This window comes from Rhinolophus sinicus, linkage group LG04, assembly GCF_036562045.2.
Source record: "Rhinolophus sinicus isolate RSC01 linkage group LG04, ASM3656204v1, whole genome shotgun sequence".
NCBI lineage: Eukaryota > Metazoa > Chordata > Mammalia > Chiroptera > Rhinolophidae > Rhinolophus > Rhinolophus sinicus.
In genome coordinates, this window is record NC_133754.1 from 156,851,285 (window position 1) to 156,861,482 (window position 10,198).

The following is a 10,198-nucleotide window of genomic DNA, read 5'->3' on the forward strand; positions in this document are numbered from 1 at the left end:
ATTTGCCCAAGGTTACAAAACAGTATCTTGCCAATAAGCTAGAAGCAGAACCAGGATTCAAATCCAGGCAGTCTGGTGCCCAAGACTATGATCTTAACCACTATAATATGCTGCAGACAGAGAAAAATGTCTGACCTGGCAGAATCCCTAAACCAACCCAAAGCATGTGGCAGACAGCCACCCAGGTCTAGAATCAGTCAGGTTACTGCTTGAGGTTTCTTAATGACTCTAGATCTTCTCAGCACTAGCCTGAGCCTACCCTTCCTGTCTCCAGCCTGTGAGCTCCTGGGGGACCAGGGCAGACTGCCACTCCCTTAATCCCACCTCCACACAAATAGGTCGAACAGAGGGAGGCTCATCAAACAGGCAGAATCTTCTTTATTTCCTAACCCACTCCCTGGACCTCTGTCAGAAGGCAGGTCAGAGGCACTGTAGAAGGAAGGCAGAGTAAGCCCTTCTTAAGCAACCCAGAACCCGGCAGACCCCACACCTGTAACTCTTCATAGCAGCCCCTTCCACATGCCAGAGGGAAAAGAAAGCAGAATCGGGAGGCCCACTTCTGTGGATTCCAGTCTTGTTGGAGATGCTGAGCAGTTACAGAGGCTTCTCAGAGAAGGCACAGTCATCCTAGACATTCAGGCCTGGAGCGCAGCTTGCTCTGCGGGTCTTCAGGACCGGGTGTCTCGAACCCTTCTTCGGGGTCGGGGGCCACAGCTGGAGCTAGGTATGGGGCCCAGGCCAGGGGGTGCCCCTGGGGGCTGGTAGCCACACTCATTGGGGTCCAGGGGGTCCCGGCTGAGCAGTACCCACACCGCAGGCACATGTCGGCGCACTGTGAGGGGATCTAGGCCTTTGTCGGGTGAGGTTGGTACCCAGCTGTCCTCAGTCTGCAGGAAGCGCAGCTTGGTAAGCTGGTGCAGGCCTGGTACCCGCCGCTTGACAATCTCAGCACAGCTGACAGCCTTTCCTGCAGCCCGGCCAGAACCCGAGAACACCACATGCCTTGCGCTGCCTCCCTCCAACCGACCCAGCGCCAGCCCCAGCAAGTTGCGGATTTTGCTGCCATCTCGGACCCGCATCTCCAGGGTATCAGGAGGTAGTTGGGGCATCGGAGAAGGTGCCGGGAGTTCCACCGAGCCAGCTTTCCGGTAGTGCTCCATTCTGCTTGCTGTTGTATCTCAGTGCCACTGCAGGGAAGTGTCAGATGAATGAATGCTAGGCAATGTGCCCCAGGCCACCCCCACCCTGCCTGCCCAGGACATGGCCCATCCTCATCCCAGACTTCCCAGGAACAAGTCAATATCCCCATTCTCTCAGCTTCTCAGGACAGGGGCCATGCATGCTTCACCCTAGGAAGGGAATATATCCCATAAACTCCCATTCCCCTGGACAGGGCCATAACCCTCCCTCCACCCTGGAGTCCCCCGGAGAGAACCAAATTCCCCAAACATGGGGCTCTCTGGGATAGGGCCAAGCCCCCTCAGAGTTCCCTAGGATGGGAACCAAGCCTTCCTCATCTTGGGCTCTTTGCGACAGGGTCTGGCCCTCACCCCAGACTCCCTGAGAACAAGACTGAGTACTCCTCACCCCGCGCTCTCCAAGGACAGGGTCATCGCCTTCTCACCTCGTGCTTCCAGAGGATAGGGCCAAGCCCCTATACCCCAAACCCCCAGAGATAAGAGCCCGCACCCAAACAAATGCTCTCAAAGACAGAACTGACGCCCTCCCCGGCGCCGGAATCCCTAGGACAGGGCCGAGCATCCCTCACCGGAGATTCCCGGGGTCATTCCCCCAACCCAGGTCACTCAGAAACTCGGGAGGTGAGACTAGACGCGGAGAGTTGCTTGGGCTACTACATGCGCCTGGCCCCCGGGCCTCGGCCGACTCCATCGCTACCGGCCGCCCCCAGTGTCCGGTCGGCCGCAGCGGCCGAGGAGCCGATCTCTACTGTCCCCCCGCCCACCAGGCGCCCCTCCACCCCGCAGGGTTCCGGCTCTCACCGCGGCGGCGGCAACCGCCTCAATTTCGACCCAGAGCCAAGATGGCGCGCGGGCCGGGAGCGCGCCGAGGCCGCGGTGCCGCGCACGCCGGGTGGGGGCGGGGCCCGCCGGGCCTCCGCGGGAAAACGTGTAACTAGGAAGTCTAGGAGTGAGCTCTGCCGCCACGGGGACGTAGAACACACTCGCACCACCCGCTGTACCGCCCTGGGGAGGGGGCACCCCTATTGGGGCGAATAGAGTCCTGCGGAGGAGAGGAGCAGCCATCAGAGCAGTCCCGCGTCCGAAGACTGGGGAGGACTTGGCCCTTAGAGGATGGCTGGGCTGGCGTTACCAGCTGAACACACCGAAACTGCAGGTTTCACTTTGCACAGGAGCAAGAGGTTCCGTTTCGAGTGGCAGCTGTTGCATGGGTGAGAGCCTTGGTCACCGAGTTCTGAGCTTCGACCTCATTCTGTGGGCACTGGCGAGCCACGGCGGGTTTCCATCAGGGGCCCAACAAGTTCGTGTGCACAGTTCACTGTGGCTGCAGCGCAGGAGGGGGTGGGATGGGGAAATCGGGCCGCAACCTCTGGTGACTCCAGGCCGCTGTAAATCCAATAAATACAGAGCTGCCTCCGTGCTGTTACTAGGTTGGCACAGGGCCCTGGTCCCGGAGACGTGTCCACGAAGATTCGTCCGGTGCCAGGCATATAACAGGCGCTTAAATATTTGTTAAATGATTTGTTGAAAGCATGGACTAGACAAATGGCAGTGGGAATGGAGAAGAGTAAATTAAGTTGGGAGATATTAGGAGGTAGTTGTGGTAAGGGGCTGGCGACTATTTGGACAGAGGAGGAAGGAAGAGTCTAGGATGTCTCCGTTTCCAGACTTAGTTCGGACACGCTGAATTTGAGATACCAGTAAAACCGCGCAGGTGGAGTAAAGAACAGGCCTTTGAAAAGGGGCCTGGAGCCACAGCACTCCGAGACCACGAGGGGGCAGCAAACACTTTTTCTGCTTTTTATCATGGTCCCTCCCTCTCCTAACCTACCGCCCCCCCACTCCCCTTTCCCCCCAAACCCCTGCATCAGAACCTGTTCAGGGCTCCCCTTCTCGGCTAATAGCATCTAGAAGACTACATGAGAGAAGCTTCAAGGCTCCTCTCTGCCTTTGCATGTGCTTCTCCTTCGGCTCTCAAAGACCCTGCCTATCACCTACAGGGCGGCCTCCTTCATCCCTTTTTCTTCTGTGCCCCAAAGGACTCTGGGACCACCTGGTGGGACTGACCTTCTCTTTGATTCTCTGGCAGCTAGCCTGTGCAGGGAAGGGATCAGGTAGACCCTACCTGTGTCTTCCCCACGTGGCATGGAATCTGACTCTTAGAGGGGTACTTGGTAAATGTGGGATAAATGGATACATAAACGAATGTTCCACTCACATCAATTAAATGAGACCATTCATTCTGAGAGACCTACACCTACCAGAAAGCCAGACCAGGATTAAGTATAGCTCCTGGTTCAACCATAGGAAGGTTGACAACTCTGCCCTCCACAACCCCCAACCCCACCATCCTCCCCATCATAGACCAAGAAGTCGGCACACTCCTCCAGTGATCTCTATAGTTTATTGTCACTGGAATAAGACACTGATGAGGGGAGAGGGTGCAGTGAGGAAGTCTCAGGTAGCCAGATCTCTAACCTCAGGGCCACACCTGAGTGCAGATAGATAGGCTATGAATCCAATAAATACAGAACTGCCTCTGCCCTGTTACAAGGGCAGGTTGGCACAGGGCCCTGGAGCATGGCTGGCCTGGGATGGGAAGCAGCCATCACTCCTCTGCTGGCTTCACTTGCTTGGCGGCTTCTAGCTGGCAAAGTAGCTCATCCCATTGCACGAATTGCTTGGAGAGAAGCATTGTCTTGTCACAGGTCAAGGTGAGAACAGGAGTTTGAGTGAGGTAGTGCAGAGATTTTGCATCTGCCAAAAGGGTGGGTGAGCAGGGGAACAGACAGGCTGATTGGGACAGGATGAGAGAGACAGAGCTAGAGATGGAACAAAAGAACAGGGCTATGGACAGCACTCCTCAGGGGCCTGGCTGAGCAGAAAGGATACAGTCTTGTTGTATTCCTCCAGGACAGCCTTGGACTCCTCGGTGATCTCCACAGACTGGTCCTGTGGGGCCAAGGTGTGCAGGGAAAGGAGTGGCTAAAGCCCCCACTTCCCACTAACCTCCCTGCTTCATCAGGAACCCCACTCCCTATAGAGCCTAGAAAAGGTGATGGTTAACCCCAGAGCCAAAAGGAGCAAGTTTCTAAAGGGGCACCTTGAGGCTCTAAAAGGAGTACCCTAATAGCAGAGCAGTCCTAAGGCTGATGGAAGAGGGAATGGACCACACATTTAAGGAAACATTTCTGCTAGTGTATGTCTCCTTCTCCCGTCCTCTATTTCTGATCCCCTTTTCAACTTTACACTGGAGCCTGGGAATAATGAAAAAAACAGCTACCCCATCCATTGTCAAGGACACACCATCCCCAGGAATTCTTGGGTACCTCCCAATATCAACCTTCTGGTGTCTCAGAATAGCTCTACTCTGGGAGGCAGGAGACCTGGCAAGTCCCTTCCCCTCTCTGTGGCAGATGGAAAATAGAGCATAAAGCCCTAGGTTTCTCTGGGAGCTGACACCAGGGGAGCCTGAGGCTGTTTTCCCAAGCAGCAGGGGTGAGGACTAGGAACCTCACCACCTCTACTTTCCCTTCAAGTCCTCTCCCCTCCCCTACCTGCTGCTGGATGTGGATCTGGGCCAAGCGCTGCAGGCGGGCTGCATGCTCAGGAACGGCTGTAAAACACATCGCACACTGCCCGATGATGCTGTGCCTTCCCCCGGGACTGCTCAATAGTCTATTAGGTCTTCAGCAGGATTAGAGTATTGAGTGGAGAAGCTAAACAAATGCCAGGCTTCATCGACCGCTACAGCTGGAAGTGATGGTGGGGCTCCCTGCCCACCCTAGTCTTACTCTATGACCCAAAAAGGAGGGGAAAACACAGGCCTCTAGGAGAAGACAAAAACCTTGGGTTCCCCGAGTTGCCTTATACCCCCACCCCAGTGCTGTAAGCAGAGCCAGGTAAAGAGAGCTTTGCCTATCATGGGATCTGTCCCTTTGCTGTCAGCCCGCAAGACAAGGTGTGCCTGGCCTAGGAAACACGGAGCCTGCAGGTGGGCTGAGGATGAATACCAGGTCCCTAAGCTGGCCACCTGGAATCCAACACCCAAAGCCACCATGCTGGGCCCACAGCTTAAGGCTGTCAGATGCTCAGCAGGTAGCTGATCAGGGGTAGGGAGGGGGAGCTGGGAAAAATACCTCCAGAGACAGACAAGATGGATATCTGGATTCAATTAAAGTCACTGTCTGCTTGTCAAAACCCAGGCCCAGGGACTGCTCTCAGCAGTGCGGCAGGAAGAATTCACACACATTCACATACCTGGCAAGGACTATTACAGCAAAATCTGGGCTCTGCAGCACCCTGAAGGACAGATGCTGAGGGGTGGGGCAAAAGGCAGAAGGAATTCCCCGAGTTGGGGGCTGCTGGGCTTATACGAGTGTCCTTAGGTCCAAACTGCCTGGGTTTCTGAAACAGCTCTCTGCCCTGGCAATTTTAATCCCAATGCAGGAGGCAGATATCCCAAGGTAAAGGTAAAGACAAGGAGCAGACCTGGCCTGAACCCAGGGAACCTGAGGTACAGGGAAGTCCTGCCCATCTACCCACCTCCCCAAGCAGAGTAGTGGAGAAATACCTTTGATGTGAGTGCTGTCCAGCATGGGCACCAAAGCTTCCACCTGCTCCAGGAGTGCAACCTGGGAGAGGATAAACTGCTCCTCTGAGGCATAAACACACAAATAGTCACAGTGAGGTGAACCTGAGCACTGCTACTCCGATGCAAGGAGCTGAGGACATGGCAGGGGACATGGCTGGGTCCTGGAGCTTGGGGCAGCTACTCTGCCCACTGCCCCCTTCTCGGTGCAATGCTCCCATTCTGCTCCCACCTGTCCTGGATGCCTCTGGTCCGACCCATCTTCAGCCCAAGGAGCGTCCAAGTTTCTCCAATTCCCCCCTTTCTCCAAATCCCACCTTTCTCCAAGTTTTAACTTGAAGGCCTCTTCTTCTAGCCTTTTATCAACAAATTCAGTGAGCCCCTCCTAGGCCACAGGAGACAAAGTACCTCAGACTTGGGTCCCCACACCCAAGGGCTCCTGGGAAGGTCTGAAACAGGAGACATGTGGCAGACTGCTGGACAGATTCTGCTCAGTGGTTCTGAGAGGCACAATTACAACTCCTGGAGAGCTGGGACAGTAACGAGTCCAGTGAGGAGAACATGGCCCTGCACAGGGGATTTCAATGGTTGCAGAGTGGGAAGGGCATTCAAGTAGGGAGGACTGTTGGGTGGACGGGTGGCTCAGTTGGTTAGAGTGCGGGCTCTGGGCAACAGGGCTGCCTGTTCGATTCCCACATGGGCCAGCAAGCTGTGCCCTCCGCAACTAGAATGAAGTCAATAAGCTGCCGCTGAGCTCCAGGGTGGCCTGATGGCTCAGTTGGTTGGAGGGTGGGCTCTCAACCACAAGGTTGCTGGTTCGATTCCCACAAGGGATGGTGGGCTGTGCCCCCTGCAACTAACAATGGCAACTGGACCTGGAGCTGAGCTGCGCCCTCCACAACTAAGATTGAAAGGACAACAACTTGACTTGGATGGAGCTGATGAGAGTCCTGGGAAAAACACACCACTGTTCTCCAATAAAGTCCTGTTCCCCTTCCCCAAATAAAATCTTAAAAAACAAACAAACGGGAGGACTGTTATGTCAAACATTGGAGGCAAGAATGCTTGTCAATTAGTAGAGCAAAAAGAATTCAATTTGCTGAACTGGAGCAAGAAAAGCACAGGAAACAGCTGGATGGGAGGGTAGATTCAGCAGACTGTACAAGGCTTGGAATGGCAGGCTAAGGATATAGGACTTTATTCCTAGCAAGGAGAGAAAGATACTGAGGTTCCAAAGTAGACAAAGTGGCATATGGGAAATGTGTTTTGGAAAGATGACACTGGATGACATGCAAGAAGGGAAAGACTAGGATCAAGAAGAGGACTTAAGAGACTGCAACTGTTCATGTACAAGGGGACAAACACAGAGGCAGTAGCCACAGGGAAGGATGAAAAGGCTGGACTTGAGTCAGTGCAGGAGATCTCCCGAAATTAATGCCTGAGCCACAGCAATGGCTCAAGGATGTTCCAGTTCACCATTGTGTGCCTCCCACCTAGGATAGTCTGGTCACCGTAGGTAATCATTAAACATCTTTTGAATGAATGAACAAACACAGGTGCTTGGCAAACCCTACCTCATGGAGTAGTTGCCTAACTGATTAGCAAACATTGCTAAGACAATAGTTCCTGCCTAGAACTCTGAAATCCCAGAGCTTTCTCCCATGAAAGATGTTGAAACTGATGCCAATATTCTCCTCTCCCAAATGTAATGCTCTCTGCCCCCCATCCTTTCCTGGAAGCTCCCCTGTCTAGTGAGCAGAAGTGAGGAAGGTTCTAAAGGAAAATTCTAGAGGCAGACCATTGACAGAACCCTGGAGTAGCCCCACCATGGCTGGCTCAGCAATATACCACACCCAGTGCCTCTTAGAGAACCACAGGCCAAGCTCGGGCTTCAGCCCAGAGCCAGGCCAGAATTCCAAAGAACAGTTTCCAGGGCTGTATTCACGAGAGGACAGGCAGGGAGGCCATCTCTGTGCCCAGCGTCCCTCACAATCCACATCCTTAGATGCACGTGCACTCACTGTCCAGCACTACCTGCTAAGATGAACTGCAGCTTAGAGGCATCAGGTATGGCAATGCGGTCAATGTACTCAGGATCCAGGTATTTGATCAAGTCTTCAACTAGGAAAGATGGAAAATGAAATAGAGTTGGGGAGTGGGGATCCGTTTAATGAAGGGTATTGGGGGAGTGGTCTACCTTGGGGAGAGCCTTGGGTTGAGGAGCTGACACCCTCAGTGTCCATCAGCAGGCCTCCACTAGGTCCCCACTTTCCTGTCCCTCCTCTCTGACTACCTGTTGGCTGACCTGAAACTTTAGAGTTCGGAACACAATTGCCTCCACCACCCTGGGGCCCTCAGTATTCCCACTACCTATGTTCACTAAGGGCAGAAGCCCCCCAGCCTCAGTGCCATCAAGACAAGCCAGAGCTTTATCTGATCTCTAGTTACTGAACACGTTGCTAGCTCTGACACAATAAAAAAGGCATAGCTGAGCCAAGCCTGGGGCTTTCAGTGCCTAATTAATTTCCTGTCTTTGAACCTTGCCTGTGGAAATCCCATACCCCTTCTCCCTCCTTCACCAAGGGGATCTTTCAGGCAGAGCTCTTATCCCATAACTTAGGACACTGTCATGGGCTTGAAGTTTAACCACAAAATAGAAAGCACACCTTAATTCACCATTTCAGCAGGGAAATGTCTTCACACTCTATCCCCAAAGGGCAACTCAAGTGACCTACTGCGCTGAATGACCTGGGCCAGATCCCAGGAAGCACAGGCATGGGAAGGAGGGCAGGCAGACAGACACCCTATGAAAACACTTACTCTTTTTGTACAGAATCTTCACCCTTTCCCTCTTGCTGGCAATGTTCCCCAAAGCTACCTGCACCTTCACCAGGCCATCAGCCACCTGTAAGGGGAGTGGAAGTTAATTCCAAGATTCATCACCTTTCTCAAGTCATGGAAGAGGTCAAGAACCCTCATTCCCTCAGGATCCCAAACCTCTGCCCCAGAAATCTAGGTTGCCCCCTTCGCTTGTATGAAAGGAGATGTCACTCCACCTTCTGGGAATCGTCAATGTGAAGGGGGAGATAATCATGTACTCCTTGAGGAGTCTCAAGTCTGACTGGGGAGGCAATGAACTATTTTAGAGTTTATGGGGCACTAGTATATACTATATATTCCCTGGTTCCTACCTCTCTGACTGAACCTACCTACGCTTTAAGTGTATATAGGTTGAGGAATTCCGATCTTAAAGGGCTGAATAGATGGAGAGGCTATGAAAGTGAATGATCTCACCCAGGTTTTAGGTTAGAGCATGAGGAATGCCAATATTCAAGGGTCACATATATGGGAAGGCAAACAAGACTGAGGAACGGCAGCCAGATAGGTAGGAGGAAAACCAGGAGGGTTACTGTCATAGATGTCAAAGGGAGAGAATGTTCTGAGAAGTCAATTCTCAAGTGGGGAACAATCTGCTAGTGACAACTAATTCCACAAGAAGTGTGCAAAACAGACATCATTACCTCTGATGCACTTAATTCCAGGGTATTCCTGACACTTCATTTTCAGTAAAAGGTCTTCCCAGAGTAAAAAGGGGAGGGTAGGGCAACTGAACTTCATAGTTGTCAAAATTCAGTCACTGGTGTGAAGGAGCGCGGGTCCACATTGGAATACCCAGTATCCAATCTCTTCCCCTCCTAATCTTGGTCCTCTCAAACCTCACCTCTCAGTCCCCTCGCCCAGCCTTCCTTATGCACCTTTGCTCTGTCTCCTCTTAAGTTCTATGGACCTCTCTCTGAACAATTCATTTAGCAATTAATTATACAGGGCTCCATGACGGCCCTTCCATTGTGGACTTCAGCTCTTACTGAAACTCTCATTAGTCAGCTTCTCGAGTGTGTCAAGTCTCCCCAACTTGTCTGAGAGAGCAGGGGCGGAGTCTTAGTCATATTGAGCACATTTCAAGCGGGCCTAATAATAACCCGTAATACCCTGTTTGGGAATGAACTCCAAGGATCCGAAATGCTCCGGGAGGTCTCGGACCTTTGTTATTTCAAAGGCCCGGCTGCGGGCGACGGGACTGGAGCGGAAGCATCCAACCCGTGGACCCGGCCAGAAGACCGCTTGCTCGGCCCCATAAAGGGACCACTGGACCCCAGATCGCTCACCTTCCGCGAGCCGCGCGACCCGCCGGGTCCGTACACCCAGCGCTCCAGCTCCTCCACACGGGCCTGCAGCCGCTGCACATCGGTTACAGCCGCCATAGCTACTACCGCCCCGCCTCAGCTGCGGAGCAGTCAGAGGGCGGGACGTCCGTCCAAATAGAGAAACCTGGTGGATCAGAGCGCGCTGGCGCCCCTCCGTACAGGAAATGACGTCACGACACAGGCCTGCAGTGCCGGAAGTAACT

At 53.4% G+C, this 10,198-nt stretch overlaps 2 protein-coding genes across 5 annotated transcripts; both read right to left on the reverse strand.

Annotated features, from left to right (window-relative positions):
• Positions 1-360: 360 nt before the first annotated feature.
• On the reverse strand, positions 361-2,606 carry RPP25L (ribonuclease P/MRP subunit p25 like). 4 transcript variants are annotated; one of them, XM_019734698.2, is made up of 2 exons: positions 2,345-2,606; positions 361-1,187 (listed from the first exon to the last, which is right to left on the reverse strand). In XM_019734698.2, the coding sequence occupies exon 2, from the start codon at positions 1,158-1,160 to the stop codon at positions 669-671; it is 492 nt and encodes a 163-aa protein (XP_019590257.1). In that variant the 5' UTR covers positions 1,161-1,187; positions 2,345-2,606; the 3' UTR covers positions 361-668. The 4 variants fall into 4 exon arrangements, with proteins under 4 accessions (XP_019590257.1, XP_019590229.1, XP_019590248.1 ...); XM_019734670.2 differs by lacking the exon at positions 2,345-2,606 and adding an exon at positions 2,001-2,157; XM_019734689.2 differs by lacking the exon at positions 2,345-2,606 and adding an exon at positions 1,769-1,925.
• A 983-nt stretch (positions 2,607-3,589) lies between these two features.
• DCTN3 (dynactin subunit 3) lies at positions 3,590-10,122 on the reverse strand. Its single transcript, XM_019734657.2, has 7 exons — positions 9,957-10,122; positions 8,611-8,695; positions 7,825-7,911; positions 5,773-5,856; positions 4,757-4,815; positions 4,092-4,151; positions 3,590-3,897 (listed from the first exon to the last, which is right to left on the reverse strand). The coding sequence occupies exons 1-7, from the start codon at positions 10,050-10,052 to the stop codon at positions 3,808-3,810; spliced, it is 561 nt and encodes a 186-aa protein (XP_019590216.2). The 5' UTR covers positions 10,053-10,122; the 3' UTR covers positions 3,590-3,807.
• Positions 10,123-10,198: the final 76 nt, after the last annotated feature.